Genomic DNA, 17,519 nt, shown 5'->3' with positions numbered 1-17,519 from the left:
TTCTCACAAACCACACTAATCACTTATATAATATCATTCCAAAAAGATTTTGGGGAAGAAAGTGACTCTATATCCATCATGGACCTAACTTGTTGTACAGTTTCACCTATTTTAAACACTCCAGTCTTCTCTTTGAGTGCCTCTGAGTGCAACTCAATTTAAAGAGGTACATATTTGGTACATATTTATAGAGATAATTGATTGCAATATATGTTGGGGATTAACACAGAGATGGGGTTTTCTTTCATCAATAGAATGTATTTGCCATTAGGCTGGCTCACTACAACAACTGTAACATGCCATCTCAAGTGTCAGGATGAACCATTTTCTCACAAAAAAATGGATTCAAGCAAACTGTATCTCATCAACAGTTTCTCTTGTCACCATGATTGCATGTTAGGCCTACTTAAAAGGTCATGTTAGTACACAAGTCATTTGAAAAGTAGTTATTCTACAGAAACATAGTTAAACAGTAAGTTATATTACAACCTACCTCTCAAGTAAGCAGTGTGTTCTCTCTCTAATGAAATAGGACATGAATAATCTGTCAGTGGTTAGTTGAATCAGTCTCTTTGCACTGTTCTGTTTGTCTGTKCAACAGCTAACCTCCTAGAATCAGAATCTTGTGATGTCACAATGAAGGCCCCATTGCCATGATTACCCACAGAAGCTCTCATGTCTAATCAAATGCTGGAACAATTCACTTTTTTTAAACCTATTGAGCACAGTCATACCTAATATTTACATTGGATCCATGTAACCACATTTTTTATTAAATTAAAATGCTCTATCTCATATCAAATGATTGACCATTTATAATACAGGTGTTTTGGCCTAATTCAGGCAATATGTTTCAGATATCACAACTAGCATCCAGGTTTACTTAGGTTATTTGTTTGAACTCAGCCTAACACGAATGTAAAAAAAAATCATCATCATTAATAAAATACATAGGCTATCTTACTACAATAAAGCAAGTCTTCCATAGTCTATGCCACCTCAATATCAAAGTTCCAAGAAATTAGGTTTCAAGAAAACATCTTTCTTCAATGGCCTCAGCTATTAACCATATGATSAACAAGGTCAAATGCAGCACTAAAGTCAACAAGCAGCTCACCCACAAGTTTATCTTGGTCAAGTGATCGGAGCCATTGATCGGTTAAATCAACTAGAGCTGTTGCAGTCGAGGGATCTTCACAGTAYGCACGCTGGTAGAGAAATAAGATGTGYTGGATGTGTAATTATCTAGGCCTAAAACATTTGATTGAAGAGTAGGTGTCCCTGAATTCTTGCATTGTAGTACAATATATTATTAATTCAGGAAATCAATATCAGCTGACTATAGAACAGTAGTTTTAGACCTGCCAACAGGGCCCATTGTTTAAAAACTTATTTGAAATGTTTCTTATCCATGTCTTTCCAGTTGATCTAGTCAGTCAGACAACCTTTGTTGCTCAAGAGCATCACACATTCCTCCATTCATTCTCTATCATATTCCTCTCAATCATATTTCTCTCTATCGTATTCCTCTCTATCATATTCCTCTCTATTATATCAAACAGATACAATTACATACAAAGCAGAAAATATATAGAGAGCAAATGTATTAGATTGAACACATACATTTCATAATGAACAGTTGAGCTGACCTCCATTTTGCACTGTTTCACTATGGCTTTAGTCATCAATCTAGCAAGAGGGCAACATTGTATTAATGTAGTAGTGTGTCAGGGACTGTCAGTTTCAGAAGTTTTAAATCTTAAAGTGATCTAATCAAACAAATCCTCACTGTTACATTCCACTCTCTCAATATATTCCTCTCTATAATATTTCTGTCATATTCCCCTCTATCATATTCATCTCTATCATATTCCTCTTTATCATATTATCGTATTCCCCTCTATCATTTTCCTCTTTATAATATKATCATTTTCCCCTCTATCATATTCCTCTTGATCATATTCCCCTCTATCAGGTTCTTCTCCACCCTCTATCCACTGCGCCTCCCTCCTCCTCTCCCTCATCTCAATGCAGCCCCTCTCCATCCACCAGAGCACGATGGAGAGCTCTTCCTCCAGGCTGGAAAGTACCATCTCCTTGTCAACCAGGAAACCTTCCTTTTCCACATATTTGATTGCCTCCTGTTTAACTCTCAGTTGCTCTCTATTGATCCTCAAAATCAGCCGGGATCTGGGCTTTGAGATGATCTGACGTCTCATTTGTTTGAGACATTTCTCGTTGTTGCTCATCATATTCCAGCACACTAATGTCCTTCTTGAAGTAGCATAAATCTGAGGCTACCTTTTTTTTCAGATCCTTATGTGCTTCTCTTATAGGTTGRAATGTGTGTCCTCTGTCGTCTCTCCCATCTCTGCAGATCCCAGAGATCAGATTACTGTCTGTCTCACAAGGCAGCTTCAGAGCCTCTCCATGTTCACGACATTCATCTTCTCTGCCGTTTCCTCTCTCGGCTGTAGCTCTCTATCTTTTAGGATCTTCCTCCAGTTTCAGCTGGTAGGCCACATTCCTGATCAGTCTGTTGATCTGGAAGTTTCTGGCTCTGACCAGAGCCCTGCCCTCTGGACAGAGCTGGTGTCCAGCATTCCGACTGTCTTGGAGGCATCTCTTGCAGAAGGTGTGCTAGGCAGACAGCTCAGAGACACAGGCTCAGTGTAGATCTCTGTACAGATGGAACAGGACAGGTGCTCTGCCAGGTCAGAGGAAGCTGTGGTCATAATGGAGATGACTGTGCTCGTGCTCAGTGCGTGAGAGAAAGAGGCAGTATCAGAATACCCATATTAGCATACTAAATAGTATGCAAAAAAATATGTTTTATAGTATGTGAAATTTAGAAAGTATGCAGCGTACACATGCTAGTCGGAACTAGGAAACTCTGAAATGTCCRACTTGCTGATTCGTTGAATGTGACACGTATATAACTACAACCCGTAAGCAAGTCTGACATTTCCGAGTTTCTTAGTTCCGGCTAGCACATAAACGCAGTACTCTGAATCCGTCATCTAATGCACGATTGCATTGACTCCGTCATTCGTACATTTTGGTACAGCGCTTCAATTTATCTGATTAACAGCTGTTGTCAAACACGTGAGTCGGAAAAGAAGAGTGAATTCTGCAAGGGTGGGCAACTCCAGTCCTCGAGGGCCTGAATGGTGTCACACTTTTTCTCCAGCCCTAGCAAACACAGCTGATTAATCAAATTGCATTCTAAACTGAAGATCATGATTAGGTGATTATTGGAGTCAGGTGTGTTAGCTGGAGCTGGAGCAAAACTGTGACACCAATCAGGCCCTCATGGACTGGAATTGCCCACCCCTGTTACTAGATCAAATTCCGAAATTAGTACATACCCTAATCTAACTGCCTGTAGCTCAGGACCTGAAGCAAGGATATGCATATTCTTGATACCATTTGAAAGGAAACACTTTGACGTTTGTGTTAATGTGAAATTAATGTAGGAGAATATAACACCTTAAATCTGGTAAAAGATAATACAAAGACAAAAACAAACGTTTTTTTGTACCATCATCTTTGAAATGCAAGAGAAAGGCCATAATGAATTATTCTAGCCCCGGTGAAATTTAGACTTTGGCCACTAGATGGCAGCAGTGTATGTGCAAAGTTTTAGAGTGATCCAATGAACTATTGCATATCTATTTAAAATGTTGTATCAAGACTGCCCAAATGTGCCTAATTGGTTAATTCATACATTTTCAAGTTCATAATTGTGCACTCTCCTCAAATAGCATGGCATTCCTTCACTGTAATAGCTACTGTAAATTGGACAGTGCAGTTAGATTAGTAAAAATTGAAGCTTTCTGCCCATATCAGATATGTCAATGTCCTGAGATTTTTTTTTTGTTTCTTACATCCTCGTGCAAATCACAGTAGCCTACGTTAGCTCAACCGTCCCGTTGACGGGACACCGATCCTGTAGTTAAAGTAGTCAAATTAACATTTGCTTTAAAGCCCTCACTAAGAATACTGACTGACTTCTTGTAAAGGTAGGGGCATGTGACTATCATAAAGCAAGACAGACTAAAGTTCAGTGACAGTGACAACTTTCAGTGTGGGTGTGGGGAAAAAGCTACAACACAAGTGAATAAAGGCTGGGTTTTATTATCCATACAGTATAAATAGGAAATATCTAATAAACAAATGATTCCAAATAATTCTTTGGATTGGAGATTACTGCTTTAGACTGTTGATATGAATGCACACATTCAGGTCAGCAAGCACTAAATAAGTGTCTCTAGAGCATGCTCTAGAGGTTATTACAAGTAACTACACATATCACACCACAACAGCTAACATAGGGTCTCACTCCCGCTCCTCCTTTCCTCCTCTCCCTCTTGTCTCCTCTGTTCTTCCTCTATTCCTCCTCCTCTCCTCGTCTCCTCTCAGCGGCTCCAGCTGGATAGAGTGACGTCGAGGTGACCTCTCACTAGAGGGAGGGAGAGGGGGAACAAAGGAGGACGAGGAGGAGGTGGAGAGAAGGAGAGCAGGAATGGAAGAGGAGGTAGAGAGGGGTAGAGGAGGCAGAAAGCCTGGTCTAAATATTGCTTTAAAGGGAAGAGCGGGGGAGGAGGAGAGAGTGCGAAAAAGGGGGGGAGTGAGAGAAAGAGGGGAGGGGGAGGGCAGCTGCGTCCGACACACCATACCTACACCTGCAACAGGTAGGCCAAGGGGTGGGACCTGTAGGTGAGACTCATGACATGATAGGGGAGGCAGGTGAAGAAGGGGTGGAGCTGGAGTCAAGGAGGGGAGGGTGTTCCTACGAGCCCCCTGCCAGCGAGAGGGAGAGCAGGGAGGAAGTCTGTCCACACAGCACTTCCGGGTCATTGGGTCGCCTCCGATGAGATTAGATCCCCCTCTACAATGTAAAGCAGTTTGAGTACTGGGGTGTTCTCTGTATAAATCCAAGGTGGAACCTCCAGGGGCTAGCCTCCTCTCAGGGGACAGTCTGCTCTGGGCTGCCTGGAAAAGGTGCTCCTCTGTAGGAAAGAGGAGAGAACAAGAGGCCCCGGAAGTGATTTCCTTATGGTAGAGATGGACAGATTGACTCTCCTTGTCATCTCCCACCTCTTCCTCTTGCTCGGCCTTCTCCCTCCTTTCCTTCTTCAAGCCGTGATCAAGATAACCTTTTTCTCCCTTTCCTCCTTCCTCTCTTCCCTCTTTCTCTTCCTCTACCTTCCTCTCCCTCCTTCCCTCTTGGTAGACCTTGTTTAGTCGAGCCAGATTGTGAATAGCTAGCCATGGTTCAGACCACTGTCGCTGTCTGGGAGGGGTGATACAGGACTGGTCCACTGGACTCAGCTCACATGGGGAGAATCTGCTGCTGCTGCCACTCCCCCTCTTACCTGGGATGAGATAAGAAAGGATGAGACAGGTTCCTGAGATGTTTAACACCTTCCTTCCCTCCCTCCCTCTAACCTGATCCTCTGAAATTGAACACGTTCTCTCCCTCAAGTGAGTTAGGTGAGCCCGTCTTGATGATGATGTCAGAGGGTGACATGCAGGTGACAGGTGATGCATCGGGAGACGGCAGAACGTTCAGGTAGCGCCTCGTCACCGGCCCTCCGCTCACACCCATCTCCGTGGTGATGATGATGATGTCACGGCCTTTGGCGCGACATGCGTCCAGTAGCACCTGGGGGTATGTAATGGTCAGTTATAATAATTTCACCACACACACAGTCTTGTATAACTAACCTTTTGGACACACACAATTCAGTCCCATTCAAAATACTATTTTCCCTAACCCTAACCCATACCCTTAACTCTAACCCAAAACCTAATTCTAACCTTAACCCCCTAGAAATAGCATTTGACCTTGTGGGGACCAACAAAATGTCCCCAGTTGGTCAAATGTTTGTTTGTTTACAATTCTTGTGGGGACTACTGGTTAAACACGTCCACACACACACACACACAAACACACACACACACACCCCCCTCCTCTCTCCTGACCTGTAGTGTAGGCTGGTGCTGTGCGTTGATAGCGTAGACCATAGCTGAAGCTCCAGAGTAGTCCTCCATACTGGGGTCAGCTCCAGCTGAGAGGAGAGTAGAGGCTAGCTGAGCTCCAGCCCTCTCCATACAGGAATACATCAGAGCTGTACGGCCTGACCGGTCCTGGGCATTAGGGTCTGCCTGGGTGGGGAAAGATAGGATGGGGTTAGGATGTAGGTAGGCACACACATACAGTGGGCCTGTTTAGAATAGGATAGAATCCCACAAGGGGAAATTAAACCTACAGAGCTCTCCTTTATAAGCAGACAGACCTGGTTGTCTAGTAGGTATCTGAGCAGTTTCAGGGTTCCAGGTCCAGTGGGTTCCCCTCTCAGGGCTTTACACGCTGCCAGGAGAGGAGTCTCTCCTCCTGGGTTTCTCTCGTTGACCTGGGCACCCCCCTCCAGGAGCAGCCTAACGAGGCGAAGCTTCCCCAGCCTCGCTGCTCCAATCAGGGGACTGCCGTCTGGCAGGAGGTCCTGGGGGACCGACATGGTCTGGAGGAGAGGAAAAGGTAGAGAGATAGTAAGAAAAAGAGAGAGGCAGTCAAACAGACAGGCGAAAGTCAAATAGTGAGTTAGCATCCAAACGTACCTGGGTTGTCCGAGGTCCTGGGTAGATTGTTAAGGTTTCACTCCAGACCAAGTGGAGATCCACACATCACATATTGGCAGCAGAACTTCAGCAGACTGGACACCGATACACATCCTCTTCTCTCTCCTACTTCCTCTCCATCTCACTCCGTTCTACCTCTCTCCTGTACGAGGAGCGTGGGTCCTGTCTCAGGTGAAGGGCAGGCGTGGGTAGCGGTGAGCGTTCAAAGTTGTCAATGGTTTTCAGCTCTAAATGTCACCTGTTGCTGAGTCTCCACACTACAAAGGCACTGGGAAGGACTGATAGAAGTCAGCTTTGAACGGCCTTCATCTGGCAGACCACCGACTGAGTTCAAACAGCCCAGAGGGGTGTGTGTGCAGAAACACCACTCTAAATCTAATTTTATTGGTCACATACACATATTTAGCAGATGTTATTGCGGGTGTAGTGAAATGCTCGTCACAAAAACAAAAAAAGAAATACTGCAAAGTTGCTTAGGAGCTAGAAGCAGAGCTGCCATGTCTGTCGGCGCCATCTTGTCAGAACACAGAATGGTGATAAAAGACCTGTGGACACGGAGGAATGTTTTTACTGGCTGTTCTGCCTTTAGATAGGCCTGTAAACACAGACACGTCCTTTGCCTTCATCGTCAGCAGTGCGAGAGAGCAAACTAATTGAGGTGATGGGAACTAGAAAGAACTAAATGTCTTGGCAAAAGTAGTGAATTAATTTTTTTTTTTTTTTTTTTATGTATCTACAACAACGAGAAGGACACAGGGGAATAAAAACTGAAGACTCAGTGAAAAACCCAAAACAAATGACATTTATTGTTGATGCAAGATCTCCCACCTTTTTTTTCTCTCCCCCCAATAAGCAACTTTATCAGTCTCTCAAGAAACTTTATTACAACAAAGAAAACATACAAATAGGAAACATTTTATTACTACACAAGACATTTAGGAGTGGAAACTAGCCTATCAGGAAATACAAAGCAAACCCAGGAAGCAGTTCTTCACAATGTTTAATCCAGATTGCCATGATACCGTGTTGCCCCCTTAGATTATGTTGCCGCTGCTTTTGAAAAGAACCTGAATATGGCAATATTCCAACCAAATGTCATGGGATCATTTATATAGACAGCACTGCAAGAGATAGGTCAGCGTTCTCTTTCAGTTGGATCTTCAAATCAWAGTGTCACCCAACCTAAAAAAGGGGTTAACAGAATTTAAAACACAGGATCATTGTAAAATGGACTAAATGTTCTGAAAAACAAACTGCCTCGTATTCAATACTGCTTTGTCGTCAGAGAAAAACATGGTCTGCATCTCAAATCTAAAGTGRCTTCCTCTCCTCACGTCATCTCCTTCATCTGCACAGATCCAGCTTCCACGTCAGTGCAGGTGAAGGGAGAGGAGGACGCTACTTTAGACTAGCGAGATGGATAAACCCAAGGAACAGTAACATGTTTCCTTACCCGCTGTCCCCTCCTTTCAACCCTCCCAGAATGAAGCAGTATTATACGTCACCATAGAAACACAGAAATGCCCAACAATGTGACAACGTTGATTTTACATACAGGAGAGGAGTTTGCACCGGTGCAGAGTTTGACACCTCGCAATCAGAATGGAAGAACTAGGGCCAGGAGGTTTCCCTGAACAGGTCACAGTCAGGAAACACAACTTGAAAAAGGTAGAGCCATAGAGAATGATAGAGGCCTATAGTGGCCAAAATGCCGTTTTAGCATGGACAGCGCCATTGACGACTTCCACCATACTAAAGTAGTCAAAGCAGTCAACCGGATGGGGGTTCCTATGGGTTGTAACCTCAATGGCGCTGCCCATGCGGTCATAGATATAAAGAGGAGTCCTCTTCCGTATGGGCAGAGTGGAAAGGTCAAATGAAGGTCATGACAAGGGCCACAGGAGGTCGGTGCACCTTAATTGGGGACGACGGGCTTGTGCTAATGGCTGGAGTCCGAATCAGTGAAATGTTACATACATCAAACATGGTTCCGCACTCCATTCCAGACATTATTATGAGCCATCCTCCCCTCAGCAGCCTCCACTGACAAGGGCATATAAAACACTCCTAGCCCTAGTTATGGTAAGTAAATATATCTCACATTTTAAAAACAAACAGTTTCACGGTTCGTTTTCCAATAATTATCCTCTTCCAACAATAAACACTTCGCACTGGTGCAAACTAGTGCACGTTCCAAATGGCACCCAATTCCCTATGTAGTGCACTACTTTTGGCTTCAGTAGTGCACTATATAGGGAATTGTGTGCATTTCAGATTTGCCCTTAGTGAATATGGTTCAGAGTTGAATCTATACAGCAGTATCTCAAAATACACCAGAAGCCTTTCCCCCCTTAACTCTCTCTCTTCATATCATTAAGAAACTGTGTTAACATCTTTCCTCAATTCAAATACAGAAAAATCCTTAATAGAAAACAATCATTTTCTTTTCATCTATCGTTACTAGGGACAGGAGATTTCCCTAACAGCTTGACCTGGCCAGGAAATACTCTGGACTCTAACGTTAGTTGTAGTTCCTAACTACATAATGATCCAATAAAGAGTGTTCCTCCTGGCCCTAGTTGTGTCTGCGTTGAACAGTGAGGTACTGTAACAACAAAACAAAAAAACACACACCGTCTCTTTCAAACCCAGTTGGTCTGAATCAACTCATTTCTCATCAGTAAATTGGTTGTGAGGGAAATATCAAAATGTCATGATATCAAAATTCACTTTACAGTATTTACAAAACAAACCAAAAGACAGATGGGAGACGTCACAAAAGGAGAGAGAGGTGGTTGGGGAGGGGGATGGCGTAGGTAGGCCGATTGGTTGGTTGTGTGTGTAAGGACAAATGTTGTCCTTTTGGGGGGAGCTTGACAGCCGGTTACCATGGCAACTGCCACACCGCCTACTGATTGGCTCAGCTCTGTTACAAGAGTCCTTTAAGCATCCAAGCAGAATAATTTCACAGAAGAACTGCCCTCTGGGTAAAAAATACAATTAAAACAAAAACCAGACACTTCCAAGATGTCTTCCTCTAGGAGATGGATGCTGATTGGTGCAGAGTGATTCCGGAGTGTGCAGACAGACTTACTGTCAACCTGTTCTGTCTCAAAGGAAAATTAAACAAATAAATACAACTGTGCCTCCTCTGCATGTTCAGGGTCACTTAGTCTACTACAGAGAAAACGCCTTCTCAGGGGGATGGAGAGGGACATTACTATTTAAAGTACCATGATGCACCAAGGTGCTGTTCTCTGACTAGGCAAAGAGGGGGCAGTAGATTGTGTATATCCTGTGGGTTTTCCTTAAGGAGACTAGTGAAGGTTCACCGTCCTGTGAAGTTACTAACGAAGAGGTCATTAGTGGGTGCATGCCCTTTCAACAACAACAAACTCCAGAAATCAAATCCTACATTTTAAAATAACCAGAATCATCATAATATTATTAAATCATAACAATAAAATATTATAAAAGAATAGCAATAGTACATTACATACAGAGTAAATGGAAAACATCACAACACTTGTTTTTTAAATGTATACACAGAGTGAACGAGGGGGATGGGGGCTAGACGACACTTCCATGTCTACGTCTCAAATGACACCCTATTCCTCTAAAGTAGTGCACTACATAGGGAAAAGGGGATCATTCGAGATTCATTCCCTGTTCCACCCCTGTATCCATTAGAAACACAATCAAATCCACTAGAAACAATAAAAACATCAAAATAAAAGTGAATGCCAATGTAATGTTTGTCGAGCTTCCAGACAGTTACTGACAGAACCCTACCATGCTGTGTCCTGAAGGGTGTCCATGTTATCCAGTCTCTCCATCCTTCTTCCTCTCATCCCCGCTCTCATTGTCCAGAGCCTGACAAGAAGTCAGAGAGGCAGGGGGCGGGGTTAGAGANGGAAATATCAAAATGTCATGATATCAAAATTCACTTTACAGTATTTACAAAACAAACCAAAAGACAGATGGAGACGTCACAAAAGGAGAGAGAGGTGGTTGGGGAGGGGGATGGCGTAGGTAGGCCGATTGGTTGGTTGTGTGTGTAAGGACAAATGTTGTCCTTTTGGGGGGAGCTTGACAGCCGGTTACCATGGCAACTGCCACACCGCCTACTGATTGGCTCAGCTCTGTTACAAGAGTCCTTTAAGCATCCAATCAGAATAATTTCACAGAAGGTCAGAACTGCCCTCTGGGTAAAAAATACAATTAAAACAAAAACCAGACACTTCCAAGATGTCTTCCTCTAGGAGATGGATGCTGATTGGTGCAGAGTGATTCCGGAGTGTGCAGATAGACTTATTGTCAACCTGTTCTGTCTCAATGGAAAATTAAACATACAAATAAATACAACTGTGCATCCTCTGCATGTTCAGGGTCACTTAGTCTACTACAGAGAAAACGCCTTCTCAGGGGGGTGGAGAGGGACATTACTATTTAAAGTACCATGATGGACCACGGTGCTGTTCTCTGACTGGGCAAAGAGGGGGCAGTAGATTGTTTATATCCTGTGGGGTTTTCCTTAAGGAGACTAGCGAAGGTTCACCAGCCTGTGAAGTTACTAACGAAAAGGTCATCAGTGTGTGTGTGTGTGTGTGTGTGTGTGTGTCCTTTCAACAACAACAAAAACTCCAGAAATTAAATCCTACATTTTAAAATAACCAGAATCATCATAACAATATTATTAATCATAACAATAAAATATTATAAAAGAATAGCAATAATACATTACATACAGAGTAATGGAAATCACAACACTTCTGTTTTTCAAATGTATACACAGAGTGAACGAGGGGGGAAGGGGGATGGACGACTCTTCCATGTCTACGTCTCAAATGACACCCTATTCCTCTAAAGTAGTGCACTACATAGGGAAAAGGGGATCATTCGAGATTCGTTCCCTGTTCCACCCCTGTATCCATTAGAAACACAATCAAATCCATTAGAAACAATAAAAACATCTAAATAAAAGTGAATGCCAATGTGATGTTTGTCGAGCTTCCGGACAGTTACTGACAGAACCCTACCATGCTGTGTCCTGAAGGGTGTCCGTGTTATCCAGTCTCTCCATCCTTCTTCCTCTCATCCCCGCTCTCATTGTCCAGAGCCTGACAAGAAGTCAGAGAGGCAGGGGGCGGGGTTAGAGAGTAGGGACTTCCTGTGTCTCTGTTTCCTGTCTATGCCACAGACAGCGTCGGGAAGCTCCGCCTTCACTAGAGGCCCAGCATGCCCCAGGGCTGTCCTAGAAGCCTGGGTAGCGGCGAGAGTTCCGAGGGGGTGGAGGTGAGGTGGGAAAGGCAGAATGAGTCCGATCCAAGGTGAGGGGTTGGAAAAATCCAGGTGGAAAGGTACAAAAACAAAAATAACCAAAAGAAAATACAAAAATAAAGAAATTAAAATTACACACTCATCGTCATGTTGGGTGAATACTGTGAAGAGAGAAAGGGAAGGGGGGTGGGGTGGCAGACATGAGTGAAAAATGTAAACGCTCCAACATTACATACCAGGTCACCCACCCTGGTTCTTTAGGGGTCAAGGTATAAGGGTCAGGGGTCATCGGCCAGCAGTACTCACACTTTCACTTTGGAATGGGTTGAGGAAGTTTCCACCCATCTCTCCATCGTCCCGCGGCGTCCCGGGGGGGTTGCTCATACCYCCCATGTTGTTAGGAGAGTTCTGGATAGATCGAGAGAGAGTAAGATAACTCTACAAATATGTCATACCACAAGTTATTTGACCAGCAGCACCAAGACATGTCCCTCTAACTGTAAACCCTCTGTTGGTTGGAGAGATTCAAGTCAAATGTTGTAGAAAAGGGAATTTATATTCACCTTTGGCAACCCGTCCATGTCCCCAGAGCCTGAGAGACMATGAGAGAGAGATGAGATTCAAAACAGTTCATCCATGCACTGAACATTATGTCACCCTTACGACTGCATTATAACAGGTTTCATAACCCTGTCATAGCACCCACCTAGTGAGCCGTTCATGTGGTGAGGTTCCATGGCTCCCATAGCTCCCATCGGYCCATCAGGCCCCGGGCCCATAGGGAACTGGGAGAGAACACACACACACAGAAGATAGATGTCTCAGCGAAACTGGACCTTCAGACTGGTTTTATTGCCCTATCTAATCAGCAGGGGGATAAAGTCATACTCTATTGTGGTGTTACGCTGCATGATGTCAAGCGGTGGAATACGACGTGTTATGTGACTCACGTTGGGTCTGTTTCCTCCTGGTCCTATAGGGTTCATCATAGTGTAGATGTTTTCACTGGAGTTGTTGGAGTCTGGGGGAGACAAACACAATAGCACAACATTAGTCCACAGAGAAAGGCAACACACATAGTGTCTAAATATAGTACTGGTGCTGGGTGGACATATTTAATTGACGTACCACCTGGGCTGGGCATGATGGGAGTTCCGGGCGGCCCCCCTCCTCCTGGAGGACCCTGGGAAACAGTTCAAAAAGGTCAATAAGAACAGTGCACACAATTTCCCATTTCCACAGCTAAGGAACAGTTTTATAACTGACGTGTTATGGAAAACACTGACGGTTGGCTACTCACCACATAGTGGCCTGGAGATGAGGAGGAGTATTGTATCTGTGATGAGAGAAGGGAAACTAGAGGTTACGGAGTCATAGTTACCGCCAGGAGAGATTCTCAACTAAGCAGTAGTTCTTTCCTCCAGCAACAAGAGGGCAGTATAGTACCTTTTCAAGCAACCTGTTAAATAATAACAATCCTTGTAATGAATAATCTAATCTATGACAAATTGAGCGAGGAGGAAACAACTTACTGAGTTAGCATTGGGACCAGGCCACGGYCCTCTACCACCAGGTCCCCTGAGAGACAGAGACAGAGACTGTAAGTATAGGGAAACACTGCCATAAACCAAGAAAACAACAGTTCAACAATCATGATGTCGGGGCCTTCGATATTCAACCATCAAGCTGGTGCTAAGGGATAGACTGTATTTCTCCCTATGGAGGGAACACTTACATGTTCATCCCAGGCATAGGACCACCCATGGAGTTAGGAGGTCTCATACCCCCGTAGTTCTACATAGAGAGAAGAGATACACAGTGTCAAAACTATAGAGAGTGTGTGTGTGTGTGTGTGTGTGTATGTGTGTGTGTGTGTGTGTGTGTGTGTGTGTACTTACCTGTGGACCCATGGGCCCCATTCCTCGTGGAGCGTTCATTCTCATTGGCCCGCCCATATTAGGATGTCCTATAGGAGAAAACATAAGAACACAGTCTTAACACCAACACACACTGGTAGTTAAAGACACTATGTGATGGTCTCAGAGAGAGATTGTTAGCATTCGGCAGGGGAGTGTGCATCTCTGTCTGGGTGGGTGTCTGTGTCCATATCCATGTCAGCATTCTGGCAGGGGGAGTGTGCATCTCTGTCTGTGTGGGTGTCTGTGTCCATATCCATGTCTAGCATTCTGGCAGGGGGAGTGTGCATCTCTGTCTGTGTGGGTGTCTGTGTCCATATCCATGTCTAGCATTCTGGCAGGGGAGTGTGCATCTCTGTCTGTGTCTGTCGTGGCTCAGTACTTGCTGTTTTCTAAATTCATAGAAAACAAGTTATTTTGTTTTCCTGCAACTTTCTCTTTGCCCTCCTCCCTCTCTCATTTTGCACTTCACTCTCTCATCTCTCTTTGGGGGGGGATTCACTCTTCTCTCCCCTTCTTTCCCCTCCACTCTTTTTCTTTCTCTCCCTCTCTTCATCTTCCAGTGTTTGTTGTGTCTTACATTGAAAAGGTACAAGGGAAAAGGTCAATAATGTGTTGAGCACCATTGATCTGTCCTTTCTAGTGTGTGTGGTGTGGGGGGGGGGGCTGGATAGATCAATTCCATTCAGTATCGGTGAGCCACATACACACATCGCCAATCAAATCATCAGTTTTTGATTTGTTGATTAATTATTCATGGTGGTGAATTCCTATAGGCTGAGCCAGACATTAACCTTCCCCTGTGGTGCTTCCTGTCACTGTGTGTGTGTGTGGGGTGGGTGTTTTGTGTGTGTTGTGTTGTGTTGTGTGTTGATTATTTCTGTTTGTGTGGTGTGAGTGATAGTCAACCTGTAGCTGTATGATGTACAGTTATTTGTCATTGAGTGTAGATAGGATTTGTCTGTTTTTGTCAATATGTCAAGCATGATGCTTAGCCTGGTTAATGGTATTTCTATATGAACCTTGACCTCTGGTATGATAGGTGGAGTTTTCACCATATTGCCTATTCTATCCAATTATTTCATATCCACACAAGTGGCTAGGGCCTGGTTAGAGGTTGTTACTGAAAACTCGTCACTCTTCTCTCTCCCCTACCTCCCTCTTCTCTCCCTCTCTCTGAGAGGGGGATGCTAGAGGGACAGGGAGCAAAGGACCGTCTCCATAGCAACAGCTTGACTAGCTACTGCAGAGATGAGAGAGAGAGGGAGTGAGCAAAAGGAAGTGAGAGCAACGGGGAAGAACTGAGGCAGGTGAGGGTGGGAGGTTAGGGCTGGTGGAGGAGGGGAGGGGAAGAGGGAGGGGGATAGAGGTGAGAAAGAGGAGTAGTAACAGATGTTTGGGATGGAGAGGGGTTTAAGGGGAATGAGCCGGAGAAAGAGGGGAGAGCGAGATGGAGGAGACCAATGCATCTATTAGTGTGTGATTGTGTGCTTTCATCTTTTTAACGTGTGTGTGTTGTCAGAGTGCGGCAGCAGCCCCAGTCTCTGTGATGGGGAACATGCCTCCTAATGATGGCATGCCAGGAGGCCCATGCCGCCCGGCTTCTTCCAGGTAAAACTCCCTCTATTCATCCTCTCTTTTGCTACCTCCCCCGCCCCTCACTTTACGCATGGTAAAACTCCCTCTTGTCATCCTCCCTCCTACTCCAAGCATCTTCACCATCCATTACTTCCCTCTCTTCCTACATCTCCTCACACTTTTTCACCTCCCTCTCTTTTTCTCCACCTCCAATGATCCACACTCCTCTTCTCTACACACTCTACATACACACACACACACGGCCAGACAGTGTGATGGACAGCCCTGGCATTTGGCAGCAGCGACGATATGGTGGAACGGAGAGAGAGGGCCTCAATGTGTTTGTTTCTGTGGCTACCACTTCATTGTTTGTCGAGAGAGTGGAAGAGAACTGGAGAGAGAGAGAGAGATGGAATGAAATAATGGGAGGGAGGAAGTAGGTGAGAGTGGGAGATGGCAAGAGTAGTGAGAGAGCGAGAAAAAGAGAGGAGAGGCACGGAAGTGCTATTTATAACACAGTGAGGGAGGAGGGGTGTGTGTGTGTGTGTGTTGTTGTCCTTTTTGTACAAGTGGCCTTATCATTAGCAAGAGCTGTTTGCTGCAAATATGCCTGTGTTGTTATTATCGTGTTGTGTTTTGGTGTTTGTTCGCTAAGATTTTTTTTTTTTTAAAATAGAAGACCCACACAACTCACAAAACAAACCTGAAGTCATACATGCACAGTCTCTGCAGTTCGTCAGTCTAGTTGCATGTCCTGATGTTGAACAGTGTGGGATGGATGGTGACCAACCATGCTGTAGGCTCCTCGGATCCACTGTCGTTTCTGAGCTGTGCGTTTTAGCTGTGTCAACATTGCCCTCTAGTGGTGAAGACACCCTCTTACATGGATTAGGAAAAACGGCCTCCTCTCCCTCTCTGTGTTCTGATTGGCTTACTGCTAGCTTCTCCAGTCCTTGCTCCTAAGGTGTAATTGTGTTAGCTCCTCCCTCACTCTGATGTCACTCTTCCCTTCTCTCAGGGTCCGCCAGGCTCCCAGCAGTCTCCTCACGCACAGCCCCCCACGGCATGGGACCACAGGACAGGTAACACACACACACACACACACACACACACACAGAGAGAATAAATAATTGACTCTCCTCTGGAGCTGTTCTGGGGGAGGGAGCTTTAGCCTCCACACAGACACACTCCACCTATACCTCATCAATAAAACAAAAGATGAGCCACTGTGGACCTACACACTGAGCATGTGCACAGGACAGACAACACACACTCATTCTACATGTAAGGCTAAGGGAGGAGAGCAAAGCCAACATCTGAAGACAAGCTTCCTCTGTAAAATACTCGTTAATGAGCCTGCTCATTTTTTTTGTTTTCTGTGTTGTCACCCCCCTTCCTCCTCATCCTCCATTCACACTCTGTCCATCATCTGTCTGCTCCGCCCTTTTCAGTCGGAATGACAAACTCTTCTGTCTCTCTCAGCCTTTCATGTCGCCACGGTTTCCAGGTGGACCCGCCCCTCACTCCGAATGCCAAATCAGGTATGGACCACACACTCACCTATACAGCTGAACATGCACTTCCAGGTAAGTATGTGCTGGTGGTCCATACTCACGATCACCCTTTCTCTCATCATCTGTTTGCCTCAGCCTCCAGGGGAATCCCTGGTTCTCAGCCTCTCCTGCCAAACAGCATGGACCCCATCAGACCACAAGGTAGGTGTGTGTGTGTGTGTGTGTTGTGTTGTGTGTGTGTGCGCGGCACACACATTATTCATACTTGTGTTTATGTAAGCTTGCAGTTTTTCAAGTGGCGTTCCTCTATGAGAACGCCGGTGCCCCAGGACCTTACAGATCTAGGGGCCATCTGGGTAGAAGATAGGATAGTGTGGGTCTCTGAGTTTTGGCTTGAGATTACAGGTTCAGATTAGAGATTACCATTTAACCAACAGGGGTCCCAGTTAATGAGGTTAGAGGAGAGTTTAGTCTGTTGCCTGCCATTAACCCTGCCTTCAAGGTTCAGACTGGCCATATGTGGATTAGGTGTGGAGGTGCCGTCTCATTGATAAAAGCGTTTGCTAAGTGAATCGAATTATCCATT

General features: G+C 44.8%; 2 protein-coding genes across 3 annotated transcripts in view; both read right to left on the bottom strand.

Annotated features, from left to right (window-relative positions):
* Positions 1-4,116: 4,116 nt before the first annotated feature.
* LOC111970839 (ankyrin repeat domain-containing protein 34C-like) lies at positions 4,117-10,557 on the bottom strand. 2 transcript variants are annotated; one of them, XM_023997553.2, is made up of 5 exons: positions 6,625-10,557; positions 6,303-6,527; positions 5,989-6,171; positions 5,452-5,668; positions 4,117-5,378 (listed from the first exon to the last, which is right to left on the bottom strand). In XM_023997553.2, exons 2-5 carry the CDS (start codon positions 6,522-6,524, stop codon positions 4,339-4,341), a joined length of 1,662 nt encoding a protein of 553 aa, XP_023853321.1. In that variant the 5' UTR covers positions 6,525-6,527; positions 6,625-10,557; the 3' UTR covers positions 4,117-4,338. The 2 variants fall into 2 exon arrangements, with proteins under 2 accessions (XP_023853321.1, XP_023853320.1); XM_023997552.2 differs by having other exon boundaries at positions 6,303-10,557.
* A 738-nt stretch (positions 10,558-11,295) lies between these two features.
* LOC111970838 (single-stranded DNA-binding protein 3) overlaps positions 11,296-17,519 on the bottom strand; it is a 19,711-nt gene continuing 13,487 nt past the window's right edge. Inside the window, exons 7-16 of the mRNA XM_070445861.1 lie at positions 13,824-13,918; positions 13,661-13,719; positions 13,458-13,503; positions 13,226-13,261; positions 13,054-13,108; positions 12,876-12,946; positions 12,632-12,710; positions 12,489-12,517; positions 12,232-12,333; positions 11,296-12,086 (exon numbers count right to left, since the gene is read on the bottom strand). Coding sequence (XP_070301962.1) covers positions 12,057-12,086; positions 12,232-12,333; positions 12,489-12,517; positions 12,632-12,710; positions 12,876-12,946; positions 13,054-13,108; positions 13,226-13,261; positions 13,458-13,503; positions 13,661-13,719; positions 13,824-13,918 — 602 coding nt within the window. The 3' untranslated portion in view covers positions 11,296-12,056. The remainder of the gene's footprint in view (positions 12,087-12,231; positions 12,334-12,488; positions 12,518-12,631; positions 12,711-12,875; positions 12,947-13,053; positions 13,109-13,225; positions 13,262-13,457; positions 13,504-13,660; positions 13,720-13,823; positions 13,919-17,519) is intronic.

The sequence above is a fragment of the Salvelinus sp. IW2-2015 genome, linkage group LG12 (assembly GCF_002910315.2).
Source record: "Salvelinus sp. IW2-2015 linkage group LG12, ASM291031v2, whole genome shotgun sequence".
Classification (NCBI taxonomy): domain Eukaryota; kingdom Metazoa; phylum Chordata; class Actinopteri; order Salmoniformes; family Salmonidae; genus Salvelinus; species Salvelinus sp. IW2-2015.
The sequence above is the reverse complement of the archived record's forward strand: the minus strand, read 5'-3'. Positions and strand labels throughout refer to the sequence as shown.